The following is a 20,759-nucleotide window of genomic DNA, read 5'->3' on the forward strand; positions in this document are numbered from 1 at the left end:
GGTTTCATTGCGAAGTCAGGAAGGGCTGCTTTGGAAAATGTGACATTTGCATGGACATCTGAAAGAAGTGTTGGGGGCAACACTGATAGATCTCAGATGCTAATGGAAGATCGTTCTAGCCTGGGAGAACAGCAGAGGCACAGACTTGGGAGAGACCAGGGTGGCTGGTCTGAAGCCAGCAAGTAAAGGTTGCAGTCAGGTGGCTTTGGGAAGAATCTGAGCTGCTGCCTGGGCCACTTGATTTTCACTTGTGCAGCTCCGACTGCTGGATTGAGAAGAGTTCCTGCTCGTGTTTAATACACGGAGTTACACGGCAGGATCATAAGTAGTTTATTGTGGAGGCAAAGGAGCTTTTGGAGTTAGATCCTAGGTTCAAATAACACCTATGCCACCCCTTAGCTGCTGTATGGCTAAGTTATGAAGAGGTAACTCCAATTTCATTATGGGTTCAGTTTCTCCATCCAGCAAGACATCTGCTACACTAAGGGAGTACCCCATTTCAGCCACATGAGGGTGCTCCTGTCCTCTAAGAAGCATTTCCTTGAGTCAAATACATTTTTAGAAGACCCACGCTGCCTGAGTTGAAAGGTTGGGAAATTTGGAACTTCCATCCAGATCAAAGGTGTAGAGCCCATTTTTCCCTAAGTTGATGGGCAGCCTGATGATTCTGCAGACCTCCCTGGGATAGCGTGGCCCTGGTGAGGTCAGGCAAGGGACAGAGAGGACTGGCCAGGCTGGAACCGTGTTACCTGGCTGCTGACGGAGATGCCACTGGAAGTTTATAAGCCAACGTGAGCAGAGCAGTGGCCGAGAAAGATGTCAGGAACAGCAGGGCCCCGAGGAGGATGAGGACACGTTTATTTCTGTAGACGAGGGCAGAGGAAAATGTCTTTCAGTGGCCTTCACCCTAGCGTGAATGAGGTGCTGTCATCCCAGGAGACCTGGGGCCATGCTTTCAAAGGAGATGGGGGGGGGGGGGGGGGGGGGCGTGGGCGGGGCTTCAACGGAGCAGGGAAAGCTGGACGGCTGGACTGCCTGATCTTGACCACTAACCAGCAGTGAGACCGTGGACAGACCTTGCACTTGGGTTTCTCTTCTAGACAAGGATAGTAATGGCACCCTTGCCTACCCTGCCCAGAAGCTTATACTGTGGCTCCAAAGGAGACCGTTCTTGGGAACATTGCTTATCATCTACAGAACACTATAGGGACATTCGTGGTGGTTGACTTAAGAGAGAAGTGAGCTGTTCAAGGCAGGATGGGACACAGACATGACACAGCCGCCCACTCCCGGGAAGGGGAGGGAGGAGAGAGCAGGGATGAGAATCCAGCTTTCCATGCCAGCCTAAGCCTGAGACAAATGTCTGGATGTGGGAGTGGTGGGGAGAAGCAGGAAGGCAGGGAGAGCCAATACAAGGTAAGCTGTTGAGGAGGTCAACACTCAGTTCTTCCAGAATATTCTATAACTTATGAATATGCCTCAGAACTGTCTGAGGGGATAAGGGAAAATAGCCTATGGCCAATGTCTTCTGCTCCACAGGTGGCTACCCACATTAATTCCTGCACACTCTGGCTCTGTACATGAAGGAGCCCCAGCTGACATACTGCAGGGTTCTGCAGCAAGGGAAAAGCCTCTGGCTCTACGTGAGGTTCTGTCTGGTTCCTCGGAACAGAACAGGCAGATGGGCACTGCCAGGATCTGCCGTGGCACAGAAATGCGGACCATGTGGACCACACGTATCTCCATTTTTTAAAAGTAGTTTCCCGTTGTGACTCAAGAGCTGCTAGACACTCATGCTCTTTGACTCATTGATTCTCCTTAAGATAAGCATTCTGAAGGAACACTGGAGTTGGAGACAAATGGTTGTTATGAAAATATTCATGGGAAGTTATTTATGAAAGCATAAAACTGGAAACAATCCAAGTATAAAACAATGGGAGAAGGTACAAATAAATTATAGTTCATGCAGGAAACGGAATGTTGTTAGGCAGACATTACAGTAATATTTACAATCAGTAAAATAATATAGTAAAACTGTTTTAAGCTATTGGAGCAGCGTACTTTTGTCTTTTAAAAACTGGGCAGGACAAAAATCAGAAAGACAGCACCAGAGACTGAAGAGGGAACCTAGTTTGCCAGGAGTGATGGACCAGAGTGAGTGTTTACTTTCTCTTAATCCTAATGTTTCCTAAATTGAGCACATATTTTAACAAGAAAGAATCATAAATTTGCTTTTTAAATGGCACGCTGTAAATCTCCCTATGAGTTACTGAGACTGTAAAGTGTTTCTAAAACTAACACGATTAAGGTGATAGATACGGCTGAGGGGCAGCAGGTACATTGATACATTGCTCAGGGCACTGTAAATTACTTCCTTCTTCCCAGGGAGTAATTTCCCAGTACTAACAAACACTTAGGAATCGCTGCCACCCTTTAACCCGGTAACTCCGCGTAGAAATACGTCCCCATGGAAACAAGCAAAAGTCGAGTGTTCCAGGGCTGTCATTTATAATCGTGAAAAATCGGGCACCGTCTAGATACCCGACCATAAAAACGGAATATAAATCCCGAGACTGACAGGTATGCGGGCTGTGTCAATATGTGGGTATGTTTATGTGAACAGCTGGGATGGAAAACGCTGAGCACCGGGTTTCACACACACTGGTGATAAATCTGGGGAAAACGCACTGATTTATGCGTGGCTGAAAGAGGACGCGGAAGGAGGCAGGAGAGGGGACAGTGCCTCCATTTCTGGAAAAGTTAATTTCCTAAACTTGAAAAGGCTGCATTCTACAAAACTGGAACCTCTCTGAGAGTTCCAGGCCCAAGGACCCTTGCAGGGGAGGGGGGGCGCCATCTCTGAGAGTTCCAAGCCCAAGGACCCATGCGGGGGATGAGGGGCGCCGTCTCTGAGAGTTCCAAGCCCAAGGACCCATGCGAGGGAGGGGGGCGCAGACGGGACATCTCAGACCCACTTTCCATGGACAAAGAAGAGCAGCGGAGTGATGAGGTGGAACTGGAAGTCGTTGGCCAGGTACCAAGTCCAGCCATTGCACTGGAGGGGAGAAAAAGGAGAGGTGAACGTGACTCCTCCCTTCCAGGTAGCAAGGACGTTGAGTGTCTGCTGTTGTTTGGCCTGTTGAGAAGGTGGGCGGGGCAGTTGCTATGGGAAGAGGAATTAGGTAGCCTCCATTGTTCCTCACATGGGGTCTTTGGACGAAGCCTCATCACGGTTTCGAGATTCAGACACATTTCTCTCTTGTTTCTAAAGACCAATATAGCTTGTCTCCTAGGACAGCCATGGGAACTGACTAGGGTCATGATTCAGGAATGCAGGAGGTGGCTGTCCTTATGGTGTGACTGAAATTCCAAAAAAGCCAGCAAGGTTCTTTCTCTTGCCTGGTTCCCACTCCCAGCTCTAGGTGGAGAAATTGTGTTCTTTTAAAAGCAAATTTTTGGCTTACACTCAACAGTTCCCACTAGAACCAACGTGGATGTCTGGCCAAAGCCACAGGGACCTTCCCCCCACTCTCCACGCTTGTGGTCAATTAAGTCAGTCATTGTCATGTTTTATCTCGTGTATGGAAATTCCCGGGGGCAAATTTTCCTGTCACTTTGCGTCCCAGGGCCCAAAGGAGCCCAAACTTCCTCAACATAGAGGGAAGCTTTGTCTACAGGTAAAAAAGACACCCTTTGTCATGGAGGAAGTACGAATGGTCGGGCTTGAGGTGCTTGGCACCTGTGCTTCCAAAAATCTACGGTAGTTTCCACTCAAAGAGGCAACTACTGTTCTTGCCCCTGATTTCTATAGTAGCCCAAGCCAGTCTGCATCCAGGAAGATGGCTCCACCTCTCTCCTGGGACCCTATCACAGACATGCTGTCATCTGCCAGAGGTCAGCACGGATGACACCCTGGCCAAGCTGCTGGACTTGACCATCTCATGAATGAGTTTTTATGGGAGAGAACTAGGGACTTGCCAGCCAGTCTATCATGGGAGGACTTAAGGACATGGCTGAGTCATAGCTACCTCAATTTCCTTCACGCCAAGTCCATTACTGTCCTGTTAGATTGTATTGATGTTGTTTTGTCAACTTGATACAAGCCAGCATCTTAGGAAAGAAGGAACTTAAACTGAGAAAATGCCCACATTATATTGACCTATAGGCAAGTCTGTGGAACATTTTCTCTTTTTTAAGATTTATTTTATGTATATTGCGCACCTGCATGCTAAAAGATGGTATCCAAATGCCATTATAGATGGCGGTGAGCTACTATGTGGTTTCTGGAAATTGAATCAGTACCTCTGGAAGAGCAGCCAATGCGCTCTCTCTCTCTCTCTCTCTCTCTCTCTCTCTCTCTCTCTCTCTCAAATTATGTATACAGTGTTCTGCCTATATGTGTGCCTGCATGCCAGAAGAGGGCACCAGATCTCATTCTAGATGGTTGTGAGCCACCATGTAATTATTGGGAACCAAACTCAGGACCTCTGGAAGAGCAGTCTGTGCTCTCAACCTCTGAGCCATCTCTCTAGCCTGGAAAATATTTTCTTGATTGATGACTGATATGGGAGGGCCCAGCCCACCATGGGTAGTGCCATCCTAAGCCAGGTGGTACTGGGTTCTATAAGAAAGCAGACTGAGTAGGTAATGGTGAGCAAGCCGGCCTCCATTGTCTCTGCTCTGGCTCCTGCTTTGAGATCCTGCCCTGACTCTCAGTGATGGACTGTGACCCAGGAAGTCTAAGTCTAAACCCGTTCCTTCCCAGGTTGTTTTTGGTTATGGTGTTATATCACAGGACTAGGAAACACACTGGAACAATGATGAAGATTTGGGTTATTAAGGCATAGCTCTTTAGCTCTGAACCACCTCTGTCCAGACTGGCTTGAAATTTAGAATTCACCAAGATCAAGGAGGGTTGGGGCATGGCTGTGATGCTTTACCCAAGCATAGGTTCTCTGTGTGAAGGCAAAGAAACTGTCCTTTCTGGCCTGGCGACCTGGACCGATTCAAGAACATTGGTGGAGAGGGGAGCTGCCCTGAGACCCAGAGAGTCCGCCCTCATTAGCACCACTGCAGCCCTTTCTTGCTTTATAACAAGGACCCCTGCATCAGTTGGTGCTGTGCCCCCCAAACTTATGGAGATAGGGCTTAGGTTGGCCCTTGGGAAACTGGCCAAACCATGTGACTGAGACGCCCTGTGTCTACCCATACGCCCTTGCAAATGGGCTCTTGGTAACTCACGGCATTCTGAACGGACACGAAGTTATTCAGCAGCAGCAGATTCGTCCACCAGACTTGCCGACAGTTCTCCCAGTGGAACTGTGGAACTTCCCAGACAGGTCCCCAGGGGACGAAAGAGAAGAGTCCAACCAGCAAGCACACTGAGTACAGATGAAGACGCTGCAATCTGGCGGAGAGACATGGGAGAGAAGATGACACCGAGAGGTGCCCTGCCCTCACCTTCATGGGCACCAAGAGGGCCGGAGGGATACTTTAAGAAACCCCTGACACCGGTGAGCAGCCTCAAGGGCCCACAAGTGTGGAGCTGCCCACCATGCGCTGGTACAAAGACAAGAGGGCCGCTGCTGGCTGCGAAGGCCATTTCTGTCACCGCTGAAACGGAAGCTTTCCAGGAATTCCTAAAACTTGAGATAATCCTGTCAAGTAGCTTTTACCCTATCTCACATTGCGGCATAGAGAGGTCAGGGTGACTGGTCCACAGTCACTCATCCTTACGATGGGTACCAGCTTATCTTCTTCCCATGCGCCTCATGGGACAGAAACTTCCCTCTTCCCTCCTTCCCGCCTCTTCCTTTCTTCCTTCTTTGCTGTCAACTTTTCATTCTTCTAACCTGGATTTTACAGAACTACAAACTAATGAATAATAACAGGGTCCAGGACAGGCTATGTGGCTCAGTTGGTCGGGTCCTTTTCTAGCACAAAGCCTTGGGGGGGGGGGAAGGGGCTCTGATCCCTGGGGTAATAAAAACTGGATATGTTATGTTAGTACATGACTTGTAGTCCCACAACTCAGGAGGTGGTAGCAGGATCAGAAGTTCAAGATTCTCCTCAACTATACTGTAAGAGAGAGGCCAGTCTGGACTACATGAGACCCTGTCCCAAATAAAGAAATAAGAAAAAGAAAAAATACATATGTACAAAGTCTTAGTTAGGTTTCTATTGCTGTGAAGAGACACTATGACCACAGCAACTCTTTAAAAGGAAAGCATTTAATTGGGCTGGCTTACAGTTTCAGAGATTCGGGCGATCATCATCATCATTGCAGGGAGCATAGTGGCACGCAGGCAGATGTGGTGTTGGCTACGTCTTGAAATGCAGGCCACAGGAAGTTGACTGAGACATTGGACAGTATCCTGAGCATAGGAAATCTCAAAGCCTGCCCCCACAGTGACATACTTCCTCTAACAAGGCCATAGCCACTCCAACAAAGTCACGCCTCCTGATAGTACCACTCCTTGTGAGCTTATGAGAGTCAATTACAAACTCTCACTTACACGGTCCAGATCAGTGGGGTGCAAAAGAAACAGGATAAGCTAATCTGACACTCATGGGACATTTCCCAGATGCTACCCTTTTAAAATAAAAGAAAAATTAACTACAATGAATTTTAATATTGCTTCTTTAGCCTGATAGATTCAAAATATGATCATTTCAAGGACATTAAGCAACATGCAATTTCTTAACAAGCTAGCTTTTTTTTTTTTGACTGCATCTTTAGGAACCATCAGGAACTTTAGTACATAGTGTTTCTCAGTTGACAACTGTGTCTAGTGACTGCAAATTAGGCCACATATATGGAAGTTGGAAGAGAAGGCATAGTTGGAAGGGTGCACACTTGTGGCATGGGGGTGGGGCTAAAGTCAGAGCCCTTGTTGTTTGGTTGGCTGGATTTTGCAGATAAACTCTATTTTATGTATTCCAGGATGGTCTCAAACTCTTGATCCTCCTGCCTCTGCCTTCCTTGTGCTGTGATTTCAGGCATGCACCACAATGAGCCCACAGAAGCCCTCTTTTGTGGTTTTCAGTTTTTCATGTGTGTGTATGTATGTTTTTGCATGCATGTGGGCACATACAAGTCAGGATCGATGTGATTGGACATGTAGAGGCCAAGACTGTGGGGGAATTATCCTTTATCACTCGTCCACCTTGTTCATCGAGACAAGGTATCTCAGTCAACCCCAGAGCTAGCTGGTATGGTTAGTCTAAGCAGCCAGCTTGCTCCGAGAAACCCCTACCTCCAAATTCTGGGCTAGAATTACAGATGGGTTGTCATGCTTACCAGGCACTTTACTTGGGTCCCTGGGGAGTCGGTCACTTAGGTAACACTGACCACAGCCACAGCCCCAGGAGCCCTCTTTTAAGAGATATTTTAAGCTACATTGTGGCTCAGTGCTTAGTATGGACAAAACATTAAGTGAGATTCCAGAACCACATAGATAGGTAGGTAGGTAGGTAGATAGATAGATAGATAGATAGATAGATACTTAGATAGATAGATAGATAGATAGATAGATACATACATACATACATACATACATACATAGATGATAGAACATTTAGAAATTTAGGGTGGTTTTCACTCAAGTAGGGCAGAGCCCAGGGTCCCACAGCACCTCCAAACATGTGGATAAGCTCCCAGGACTGGCCTCAAATGCACTAGGTAGTCAAGGCTTGAACTCCTGACCTCCCAACTTTCATCTCCTGAGTGCTGGGGTTTCAAGTGTGCCCTATCATACCCAGCTTATCACCTGTCCTCGGGAAGGGATAAATCCTAAATGAATAAGAACAGTGAGTTCTGAGCTCATAAACGAGAACATCCCAGTTGCAAAGGACATGACTATCCTGTCCCTACGGATCTTGGAAAGGGCAAGGCCAGAATGTGGTTGGTACCACCCACCTCCATTTCTCAATAAAGCTTTGGCTCGAGTTGGAGTCCTTCCTGTCCTCGCTCTGACTCTAATCCCCACTCTCCCAGAGTTCTTTGTCTCAACAGTACCACTGCCTCTGCTCTGGGGCATCGCTCGGGTTGCCTTTGCGTTCCCTTGGCCCCACTCCCACTGCCAGTGGCCAGATTGGGTTCCCCATTTCATCGTGCCCACAAGCCATATCATCATCACCCACTCCCACCCAGTGCCCCTTGGGCCCCCCATCCTTGGCTCCCTCTGCCTGGAAAACAAACAAACAAACAAACAAACAAACAAACAAAAACACTTTCTCTCTTTTCCCAAGTTGTTCTGTTCCAAAACAAGCTTTCCAGGTTAACCTACTGCACTACTGGTTCCCTCACCCACCCCCCAAGCTAAGATGTCCTGAACCACCGGCCTGTGTGGCAAGCCCCCATAATCCCAGCAAACCTCAAGCAGGACAGATTGCTTAGCCAGAACCTCATACCCAAAAGAGACTCGGAAATCCTGCATTTCCCCCTTCGCCAGGAGGAGGGCTACATTGACAAAGCTCAGAAGAAACCACAAAACCACACTGAAAAGAGGCAGCGCTGGTCTGCTCCTAGCCCCTCCTCATCCTTAACTTACAAAGAGAAAAAGCACAAAACTCTCGAGTAACAGCAAGGATAGTGGCAAATGCTTGTACTCACTGCGGCTTCCGGCCCATCATGAACCTTCTAAGTTCTTCATGTATGTTCTCTCATGCCACAAGAATCCTACAAAGTGACTCGAGTTTCACCACTGCCGCCTCGGTTTCTTTTCTTTTTTTTTTTTTTCTTTTCTTTTTAATAGAGTCTCAAGTAGCCCAGGCTGGCCTCAAGCTCTCTATGTAGATGAGGCTGACCTTAAACCTCCAGTCCTCTGGGCTCCTTCTCCAGAGTGCTGGGACTATGTTCATAAGCTATCACACAGAATTTATGTGGTGTTTGACGCTGAACCCATGTCTTCAAGCATTTGAGGCAAATACTGTACCAGCTGAGCTACATCCCCAGCCCCTAATTTCATTTTATAGAGAAGAAAACCCAAGGACAGAAAGGCTAAGACAGTCACATAGCTGGTGCATGGTTAACCCAGGACATAGGCCAGCAGTGGAATTACAGGTTCTCTTCCTGCCCACTCCCACTTCCCCATCCCTGAGGATTGTTTTAACTGTTTCACGACAGGGTGATGGTTAGTTTTAATATCAATTTGCCACAAACTAGAATCATTTGAGTAAGGGAGCTTCAGATCAAGAGTTGTCCTGACTGCCTGAACTGATGTGGGAAGGCACACCCCAAATGTAGGTGGCACCTCTGGCAGCAGACCAGACACAAAGGACATGCCAGAAGAAACGGTGTTTGCCTTCAGCCCAGTTGGCTTTCCCTTTTGCTCCCTCCACGTTAGCTCACGCTGTTGCTGCTGCTACAGATCCCATCACTGAGAGCAGAACCCACATGTCCAGACTTCCATCACAGACTAAAAAACAATGGCTCTCCAGGCTCTCGGCCCTAGTTTGGGACTATTAGGGCACCACTGTGGATGGAGCAACTGCCTGTTCTCAGCCTCTTTAGGTGTGAGATAACTGTAGTTACTATTTCAGTGAGAGCTGGTTTAGTGAACTCTTTAGGAATGTGATGATATATACATATCTAATATATATATTAGATAGATAGATCGATAGATACATAGATAGATAGGTAGATAGATGGGTGGATAGATAGATAGATAGATAGATAGATAGATAGATAGATAGATACCAATTCATCCTATTGGTTCTGTTTCTCTAGGCAACCCTGACCCTACAGTGTAGCATAGCAAGATGGACTTAGAATAGGAATGCAGGAAGCTGGGTTCTCGTTCAGTACAGCCACGTCTGAGAAAGTGTGAAAAGGGAGGGGCTGGAGAGCAGGGGTGTCCTTTCCCTTTAATCCCAGCCCTCTCATGACATCACCGCCATCACTGCTTTGTAGTCTAAGCCAATATTAGAAGTCCTTCTTCTTCAACCAACCACACGCTGCTTAATAAAGGAGCACGGCCGTGACCCAAGCCTCGCACAACACTGCTCCTCGTCATGTGCTATTTTTACCATCTCACAGGTACTCTGACTGCAGCTACACCGCTTCTCCTGCAGAATACAGATCCCACAGAAATGGCTGGGACATCTATGGACGTCTACTTCCAGCCAGCTGAGAATGTGTTTGCTGATGAAAGATGCCAGTTTTTCACGACCTGTGCCATATGGAAGCTGAACGGTTTTAAACTAGTCAAAGCCAACCATAATTAAGAAAGATAAGTATTCATTTCAAAAATGAAGCAAGATTGAACATTGTGCCTATTTTATAGCAACAATGAACTGAAAGAATTACATAAATAAACCTACCTTGTAAAACGTTTGAGGAAGTATCTGAGTATGACTTTAAGGGTTATTCCCGTGTTTGTGTTCTGGTGCATCTTTAGAAATGACCGTGCACTTAACCAGCCACTAAGAGAGAGAAGAGAGTAGCCTCTGGAGTTACTTAGACGTGGTCTCCCATAGCCCCCAATGGCCTCAAACCCCTGATATAACTGAACATGACCTTGAACTCTCCTCCATCCTCCTGCTTCCACCTCTCAAGTGCTGTGATTGCAGGAAGATCACAGAATTCTTAACTGGTACATTCTTATGGTGAATTCACCACCCAAATGTTCGACTTTGAGTTACAGCTTGGTGATAAGCAGGCCTGTGACTTCCTTGACCTTTTTTGGCGTTTAGCCCACTGCTCCTTATGGGAGTTCTTCGGAATAGCAAATGTGTTTCCTGTTGCACAGCAAGGATGCCTGCATTGGGCCCTACTTGGAAGGGATCCTGATGGGTTGGGTAAGGCCTCTCAGGCTTCCTTTGAAAAGCAGCAAGCTGGATTCCTTATAATAGGAACCAAATGCATAAAAGACGTCTAAATGAAGGCATTGAGAGCTGGAAGTAGGGCAGCCAATTCCGATTCTGGCCTCCTCTCAATCTCAGGAAAGGATGAATCTGGGCCATCTTTTCTTCTCAGAGTGGCTGGCACCCACTGGCAGGCAGCCTTTGCTAAGCTTGGGTCTTGTTCCATGTGTGGGAATGTACTGCTTCGCCTGCGAGGAGGAGGCGATGAAAAGAGGGGGAACAGGCTGAGTCCCCCGGGGCCTGAATGGACTGGAGAAGGGGAAGTCAAGCATCAGAGATTAGTATGACGCTAGCCCAAGGGGTAGGAAAGGATTTCGAACACAGCTCCCCTCAAGGGTAACTGGAACCCTGCCTTTTGTGTATCAGTGGGTAAATATCAGTGATCAGGAGGTTAAGACAAGAGACCCATGGAACAAACTGACGGTTGAGTAGCCCTAACCCAAGATGTGTGGACCAGTGTGGTGGCTTCTTGTACCATTTACCAAACTCTTAATAGTTTTAAGAAGTTACAAAGTTAGGAAAGATTAGGAAATTTTAGGTTGATAATTTAAGAGAGTGTAACTCTGTGAGGTTGATAATTTAAGAGAGTGTAACTCTGTGAGCCCTCACACTGCTTTGTTATGGTTTTCCTTCACATTTTGCTGGAGTGAGAATCTGAAATTTTTAGTATGAATCTACACCACTTTCTAGAGCTTGAGAACGACCAAAATGAATGATTTTAACAAACAAAATTGACTTGTGTGGCCAACTGAGACATCTCAGCAGAGTGATGTGCCTGCTGCCAAGCCCAATGACCCGAGTTCAAACCCCGGAACCCACGTGGTGATAAGAAAACTAAGTCCTGCAAGCTGTCTTCTGACCAGCAAACATGTCACAATACACATACACCAACATAATACATAAAACACACACATGCACACAAATAAATAAAATGCAATAAAAATATTTTTCAAATTCAATTAACAAAAACATTTTTTCTGCATCATATTAACTCGGCTACCAAACCGAAGATACTGCAAAGAGTAGCTGTGACCACAGCACTCTCTAGACAGAAAGAACTGTCAAGTCCCAGGTGAGTTAACGTGTACCAATTGCCTTTCTTCAGGAAGGTGAGGCTGGCAGCCCTCCCCGCCACACCCACACATCCCTTAACAAGCATAGCAGCAGCAACTACATGTCAACCCCATCACCTGATCAGGAAAAACGTATCCACCCCGAGATAGAAGGGGCCACTCCGAGAGTAGAGGTACAGCGGGTTTACAGGCACTGTGGCTTTCCATTCGAGCACATTATCTGTAACAAATACGAAGAAAAGCAATGTCTTTTAGTTCAGCTGAAGAAAACAGGACTTCACACTGAGAAAAAGCAAGAGGCACACTTGCGACTTCTGTTTGCGCTGGGAGAGCTGTAAGAACAACATCAGCGGTGACTTACAGCAGGAGTGACGGTGGTGACTGAGGCCCCTGTGGCTCAGGCCGCGTGCTCCCTTTGTGCTCCCACGGTGCCCGCAGCCCTCTGGGACTCTCACAGAGTTAGGACAGGTGCCCATCACCTCAAAGGCTCCCTGTAACTGCCCTCATGGCCTTGCCTCTAGTTCTGATCCACCTGCTTGGTCCCCTGCTAGGAGATGACCTTTGCTACTGAGTGATGAACACTGAATTATGGATGAGGGATATCAGGGTGTGGCAATGTCCAGAAACAATGACTTACCACGTTTGGTTGTACTTGCCTAGTCTTCAGTAATGGGGGGAAGCTACTTCCTGTCTTACGTAGTAAGCAGAGGGAGCACACAATGACCAAACATCACTGGGTCCCTGATTTCTGCCTAGGGAAGTGGTAGTGATTGCAGCCCTGGGAAACTTGGCATAGGAGGTCACATGCCTTGGCACGTCTCAGTGTGTCTCTAGAACAGAAGGAAGGTTGGCTGTTCCTGAGACAGCGTCAGGCTCCCTGACCCATGGATGCTGCTAGCCAACATAGAAGGGGCTCTCTTTCCCCATGGATGCTGGAGAAGAAGCCAGTCAGCTCCCCATACCCAAAGAGAGCCAAGCAGTCATCTGACTGGTGTGTCCTGAGACAATCCAGAGGAGACTCAGGACTCGGATCCCATTCAGTGTCTGGCAGGTGCCTCCTGGCAGCTCTGGGGTGCAGATGGCCGGAATGTTCTTTTGCCAAGAAAAGCACTGTAGAGCTCCATCCACGACTCCTAGAAACCCTGAGCAAGAATAGAGTTATTACCAGCCCTCATGAAAACCAGACCCATCCACACATCACCCTAAAGTGGACCAAAACCTATGCAGAGACCTCAGACTTTGGCTCAAAACCTGGAGTGCTCAACTCAGGTTTCCACGGTCCTATCTCTGGGCCCTCATACCTGTCCTTTGGACCTTGACTCTCCCTTCCAGTCTTGACCTGACAGTGGTGTTCCAGGATGCCTTGTATTGCCTAAGTTCAGGCACCAGGGAGGCCAATCCCTGCCCCCAGGCCTGCTTTACCAAGATCAGGAGAAAGTGAGACATCTGTGAGAGCAGTGGGCCCAGAGAACCAGAATTTCACTTGAAACACGATCCTGGTGCTGTCCTAAGGACTCTCACTTGGTACTAATGTCTCCAGCATCGGTCAGGTACAAGCATTAGAACAGAAGAGTCGGTTTGTCAATTAAGGTTGCTTCTTAGCTGGGCAATGGTGGCGCACGCCTTTAATCCCAGCACTCGGAAGGCAGAGGCAGGCGGATCTCTGTGAGTTCGAGGCCAGCCTGGTCTAGAAGAGTTAGTTCCAGGACAGGAACCAAAAGCTACGGAGAAACCCTGTCTCAAAAATCAAAAAAAAAAAAAAAAAAAAGTTGCCCCTTTAAGTTACATCTTCCTGGTTCTAAGTTTGCCTTGTAACCCAAAGCAACTTCTCTGCACTGCAGTTTCCACAGCTAGAAACCAAGAGTCGAGGTAGATCTTGTAATCATAGGATATCATGAATAATAAATGAGAAAATGCTTACAAGTCACTCTGAATAGAGACCACCCAATAAGTCACTCTGAATAGAGACTACCCAGTAATAAGCATTTACAAGATCATCTTTATCAGTATTTGTTACAAGGATGGCTACTCTTGACTACTTAACTTATATCCTGGGTTGTTCTGGTGGTAGTGATTGTTATCTTTGTTTTTGATGTTGTCATTGTTGTTGTTTGAGTCAAGAGTCTGATTATACAGCCCAGGCTGGCCTTGAACTTATGGCAGGCCTCCTGTGTCCAACTCAAGTGCTGGGATGCTAGTTATACACAGTGTATATGTATATGTGTGTATATGGATACACACACTATATGTAATCTAACCCAAGAGCCAATCGAATGAATGGAATTGGGACACAAGACTCTCCAAAATCCAAGCCATCCCTGAGAGACTCATGTTCTCCTGGGCAAAGCTGAAACACTCAGGTTGCAAATATGCCCTTATCGAATTAGGATGTATTCACAAACGAAGGCCAGCTTATGGCCACATGCTCGCAATCTAAGTCAGTTGTCTTACGTTGAATTTCCTGGCATCTTGGGATTCTGGCAGTCAATCTCGGTTTCCCTGGGATGGTCTCCCTGCTGCAGGCATTGCACCCACCCTTTCATTCACAGAAATTGGGTTCCCCAAGCATCTCTTGGCAGTCAGCACCATGAGCAGCATTGCTCAGCATCTGATGTCACCTGGCTCCTCCCCCGGATTCCTGTGATGAAAGGCAGGACCAGAGCTCTCAGCCAAATTCTCCAACCTCCTGAGCCACATTGCCTCACATATAGAATAAATGTAATTTTGAGGAGTGTTATGAAGATTCCAAAGCAACATCTCTGGCTCAGCGCTAACCTTGGCAAGCAATCACATTGTGTTTTTTAGTATTATTTTTCCATCTAAATTCTATTTTGAGTGAATGGAACCATCAGTGCTTTATAGACTCTTCTGAAAAGAGACAGTCTCTTGAAGTCCTGTTTTGCTCATTTAGGAATAGAAAGAATTATAAACTATAGAGACTAGGGTGGATAGAGGCCATTGCTGGGCTAAACAGTTTATGTGGTTATTGACTCTCAAAGTGGGGGGGGGGGGATCCTGGACCAGTGGCTTCAGTATCACCAGGGAGTCTGTTAGAAATGTTCAACCCCAGACTCTGAGCAACCCTGCGAAGACATAGTCTTCAGGACTAGTGCCTAGTATCTGACCCCTTGCAGGGGATTCTGATGTGGTCAAAACTCAAGAACTACCAGCCACACACAGAAGGAAATGAAACTAATATTCTCTCTCTCTCTCTGTCTCTCTCTCTGTCTCTCTCTCTTTCTCTCTCGCTCTCTCTCTCTTTCAGAGTCACACAGGCAGCCCTTGACTGGCTTCAAAACCACAGAAGATTCTTCTGCCTCTGCCTCTCAAATTTTAGGATTAAAGGTATATGCTACCATGGTCCTTGAAACTAATATTAATTTTTCACCAAGGCTTAACCTTGTGGGCTCCAATCAAATCATCGATTTACTCCATTGGGGTCGAGTTATCTATTTCTGATTCATATACCTTGATTGGCTTTACTGGCATGTTCACCTGCACCGCTGGCTTCAGAATTGCACATGAATCTACGGTACTAAAAATAGCCTTGATCATAGAATTGGTTCCTAGGGGCATAACTACAGTGAACCCCTTAACTCTCCACTGACCCAGGCTTCTGTCAGCACAAAAACACACTGGATAATTGTACCCGACATAAAGCATCATTGTTAGTGACTTCGCCTTGCCTTAGCACCCTGATGGTAAACAAAGACTGAATTGTAAACAGCGGTGATCCAGCCTCGGCTGACATTTAGGAGCTGCTGGGCCTTCGCTAGAATGCAAACTGGCGGAATTATTTTCCAACCACACACTTCTCTAGGCCATTTCTCTGGGGTGGTCCTAGTTTAAAATGCTTACGTTTTCCTCTGCTCGGGGGTCCTGGTGGGGAGAGATGGACTTGACAATTGGTCTGCAGGCTCCTGCTTCTTTTTCCATTGTTCTCCATGTTTCTCAAAGGCAGACTCTCACAACCTGCAGGAGAAGTCCCATGGGCCGGCGACGTTCTGAGGTCCAAACCCCAGCCCCTGGCCACCATGTAAACAGTCCCAGCCACAGGAAGGACCAGGCCTAGCAAGGTGATGAACCTGCAAAAAGACGACACCTGTCACAGGACACCAAAGATGCAGAGAAGACAACCTCAGGAGAAACAACATCATCAACTGGACTTGGAGGCACTCCTGTAACCCGAGCATGCTAGAGGCTGGGTCAGGAGGGTCCCGAGTTCACTGCTAACTAATATACATAGAGGCATGCTGTCTCAAAACAAAACAAAACCAAACAAAACCAGAAGAACAAGAAAAACACATAAAAATTAAGATGGGCAATACTTAACAACTTAAGAACGGGAGCTAAAGAGGTGGTTTAGGGGATAAGAGTGCTCACTGTTCTCACAGAACACCAGGCTCTGATTTCCCAGCACACACAATGGGAGGGGGGCTCTCAACCTCCTGTAACCCACTTCAGGTGATCTTGTGCCCTCTCCTGACTTCCATGGGCACCTGCACACATGTGGTCCACAATCTCTCACAGGCACACACATACACAAAAATTAAGAAAAAAATATATCTTTTAAAAATTCTAAGACTAAAAGTAATGGGGAGAAATCATAACAGGAAATGATGAATGAATTTCACTCACTGTCAACTTTGAAAATTATCATAAGCATCACTTCTCAGCATTTTGGCTAAGGTGCAGTAAAAAAAATTATTATAAACAGACAAAACAAAAACAAAACCCTGAGCAAAACATTTGTAGCAGTATATCTAAGGATAAATAGCCCATATAAAGATGATGAACTTTAAAAAACAAGAAAATGCAATAGAGAGAGAGAGAGAGAGAGAGAGAGAGAGAGAAGAGGGTGGAAATTTACAAAAGAAAAATAGAAGTAACAGAAAATCTGTGGGGGAAAAGAAACCCTCCTCATCAGATTTTTAAAAAGACATAACTTGGGGGCTGGAGAGATGGCTTAGAGGTTAAGAGCAATGACTGCTCTTCCAGAGGTCCTGAGTTCAATTCCCAGTTAACCACATGATGGCTCACAATCATCTGTAATGAAATCTGGTGCCCTCTTCCGTCCTGCAGCAGACATGCAGGAAGAACACTGTATAGATAATAAATAAATAAACCTTAAAAAACAAAAAAAAAGAAAAGAAAAGACATAACTTGGCGTGGTGGCGCACACTTTTAATCCCAGCACTCAGGAGGAAGAGGCAGCATTGGCCAGTCATCACTTAGTGATTTAAATGCAACACTAAATCCAGTTGGTGAGAGAGGTTAATGAGATGATAGTGACGTCACTCCCAGCTGGGTACCCCAGATGCCCATACTTACAGACACACAGAGGCAAACGTGTCCAGCCGCAGCACCCCAGCAGCACATCTGGCCACGCTTTCACATGATGAGGAGGAAGAGTTTCGCGCAAAGAGGGAGAGGGAAGGTGCCAAAAATGAAGTATTTCTGAACTTTAGAATATCTATCAAGAGAGAAGAGGCCATGTTACTGCTTTAGACCTTCCCAAGTATATTCACCAAAAGTCTCCCAACCAGAAAAAGCCCAGAGCCAGACAATTTCAGTGCAGAATTCTACAAGATTTTCAACGAAGAACTAATACCAATATTCCTCAAATTGTTCCACACAATAGAAACAGAAAGAACATTGCCAAACTTTTTTTTTTGAATCTACAATTACCTTGATAACCAAACTACACAAAGACTTTACTAAGAAAGAGAATTACAGATCAATCTCACTCATGAACATTGATGAAAAAAATACTCAATAAAATACTGGCAAACCGAATCCAAGAACACATCAAAAAAATTATCCACCATGATCAAGTCAGCTTCATCCCAGAGATGCAGGGATGGTTCAACATACAAAAATCTGTCAATGTAATCCATCATATAAACAAACTGGAAAAAAAACCCACATGATCATCTCATTAGATGCTGAAAAAGCCTTCAACAAAATACAACATGCCTTCATGATAAAGGTCTTGGAGAAAGCAGGGATACAAGGAACAAACCTAAACATAATAAAGGCAATATATAGCAAGCCGATAGCCAACATCACACTAAATGGAGAGAAATTCACAGCGTTCCCACTGAAATCAGGAACAAGACAAGGTTGTCCACTCTCCCCATATCTATTCAATATAGTTCTCGAGGTTCTAGCTAAAGCAATAAGACAACAAAAGGAGATCAAGGGGATAAACATTGAAAAAGAAGTCAAACTCTCATTATTTGCTGATGATATGACAGTTTACATAAGCGACCCCAAAAAATTCTAACAAGGAACTTCTACAACTCATAAACACCTTCAGTAAAGTAGCAGGACACAAGATTAACTCAAAAAAATCAGTAGTCCTCCTTTACACAGATAATAAACAGGCTGAGAAAGAAATCAGAGAAACATCAGCTTTCACAATAGCCACAAATAACATAAAATTTATTGGAGTAACTTTAACCAAACAAGTGGAAGACCTGTATGATAAGAAATTTAAATCTTTGAAGAAAGAAATTGAAGAAGATACCAGAAAATGGTAAGATCTCCCATGCTCTTGGGTAGGCAGAATTAACATAGTAAAAATGGCAATCTTACCAAAAGCAATCTACAGATTCAATGTGATGCCCATCAAAATCCCAACAAAATTCTTCACAGACTTCCAAAAAACGATACCCAACTTCATATGGAAAAGCAAAAAACCCGGGATAGCCAAAACAATCCTGTACAATAAAGGAACTTCTGGAGGCATCACAATCCCTGACTTGAAACTCTACTACAGAGTACAGTACTAAAAACAGCCTGATGTTGGCATAAAAACAGACAGGAACCAAATCGAAGACCTGGATATTAATCCACACACCTATAAACACCTGATTTTTGACAAAGAAGCAAAAAATATAAAATGGAAAAAAGAAAGCATATTCAACAAATGGTGCTGGTATAACTGGATATCAACATGTAGAAGAATGAAAATAGATCCATATCTATCACCATGCACAAAACTCAAGTCCAAATGGATCAAAGACCTTAACATATAACCAACCATTCTGAACCTCAGAGAAGAAAAAGTGGGAAGTACACTTGAACACATTGGTACAGGAGACCACTTCCTAAATATAACCCCAGTAGCACAGACACTGAGAGAAACAATTAATAAATGAGATCTGCTGAAATTGAAAAGCTTCTGTAAAGCCAAGGACATGGTCAACAAGACAAAATGGCAGCCTACAGAATGGGAAAAGATCTTCACCAACCCCACATCAGACAGAGGGCTTATCTCTAAAATACACAAAGAACTCACAAAATTGGTCATCAAATAATCTAATTTAAAAAAATGAGGTACAGACTTAAACAGAGAACCCTCAACAAATGAGTCTAAGATGTCCGCAAGACACTTAAGGAAATGCTCAACATCCTTAGCCATCAGAGAAATACAAATCAAAACAACTCTGAAATTCCATCTTACACCTGTAAGAATGGCCAAGATCAAAAACACTGATGACAATTTATGCTGGGGGGGGATGTGGGGTAAAGGGAACACTTCTGCATTGCTGGGGGGAGTGCAAGCTGGTACAACTCCTTTGGATGTCAGTGTGGCAATGTCTCAGAAAATTAGGAAACAACCTTCCTCAAGACCAAGCAATACCACTTTGGGTTATATATCCAAAGGATGCTCAATCATGTGCACAAGGACATGTGCTCAACTATGTTCATAGCAGCATTGTTTGCCATAGCCAGAACCTAAATGTCCCTAGACCAAAGAACAGATAAGGAACTTGTGGTACATTTATACATCAGAGTGCTACACAGCAGAAAAAAATAATGACATCTTGAAATTTGCAGGCAAATGGATGGATCTAGAAAACATCATATTGAGTGAGGTAACCCAGACCCAGAAAGACAATTACTATATGTACTCACTCATGAATGGTTTTTAAACATAAAGCAAAAAAAAGAAGCCTACAAATCACAATCCCAGAGAACCTAGACAACAAAAAGGATCCTAAGAGAGACATACATGGATCTAATCTACATGGGAAGTAGAAAAAACCAAGATGTCCCAAGTAAATTGGAAGCATTGGAACCTTGGGAGAGGATAAAAGGGGAGGTGAGAGATAGGGAAGGGAGGGGAGAAAAATATATAATTCAATAAAAATGAAGAAAAAGAAACACAAAGGTGTCATTTTAACATGCATCGGCTTTCCAAGGCTGGCAGTATTTTTAAATTGTATCTGTACTGAACATGTACAGGCTTTTCATCGTTATCCTTTAAATGATAAAGTGTGACTACAGAGTAACTATGCGCATAGCCTTTATATTAGCATGGCTGTAGAATAACTGCACATAGCCTTTATATTGTATGGATATAGGATAACTATGCACATAGCCCTTACACTGGGTGATGTGTAGAGATGATGAATAGTGCACAGGAGGATTGCATAAGTTATATGCAAACACTATGGAATTTTATATAAAGGCTTGAGCATCTGTGGATTTCAGGCTCCTGGGGGGGTCTTGGAACCGATCTACCATGAATACCAAAGACCAAATTTATCTGCTTTATTAATAGTGAGAGTGGAAATAAGAAACAATGACATCAAAAGGGAGTAGAAACTCAAGGATTAAAAGTGAATACTATTCTTCCAGAGGACCAGAGTTCAGTTCCTAGCATTCACAGGAGACAGCTCACAACTTCCTATAAGTCGAGCTTCAGGGAATCTGACATCCTCATTTGGCCTCCACAGGCAGCTGTGTGCGTGCATGCGCGCTTGCACACTCACACACACACATCTTAAAAATAAAAAAAAAAATGCCTAA

General features: G+C 45.2%; 1 protein-coding gene across 1 annotated transcript in view; it reads right to left on the minus strand.

Moving 5' to 3' along the window:
- LOC126511032 (O-acyltransferase like protein) overlaps nt 1-20,759 on the minus strand; it is a 40,200-nt gene that overhangs the window by 4,543 nt on the left and 14,898 nt on the right. Inside the window, exons 4-11 of the mRNA XM_050157876.1 lie at nt 17,271-17,412; nt 15,798-16,024; nt 12,902-13,081; nt 12,057-12,159; nt 10,324-10,425; nt 5,242-5,407; nt 2,976-3,055; nt 750-863 (exon numbers count right to left, since the gene is read on the minus strand). Of these exons, the coding sequence (XP_050013833.1) occupies nt 750-863; nt 2,976-3,055; nt 5,242-5,407; nt 10,324-10,425; nt 12,057-12,159; nt 12,902-13,081; nt 15,798-16,024; nt 17,271-17,412 (1,114 nt within the window). The remainder of the gene's footprint in view (nt 1-749; nt 864-2,975; nt 3,056-5,241; nt 5,408-10,323; nt 10,426-12,056; nt 12,160-12,901; nt 13,082-15,797; nt 16,025-17,270; nt 17,413-20,759) is intronic.

This window comes from Alexandromys fortis, unplaced genomic scaffold, assembly GCF_014885135.2.
Source record: "Alexandromys fortis isolate MF-2015 unplaced genomic scaffold, M_Fortis_MF-2015_v1.1 scaffold_94, whole genome shotgun sequence".
NCBI classification, from domain to species: Eukaryota; Metazoa; Chordata; class Mammalia; order Rodentia; family Cricetidae; genus Alexandromys; species Alexandromys fortis.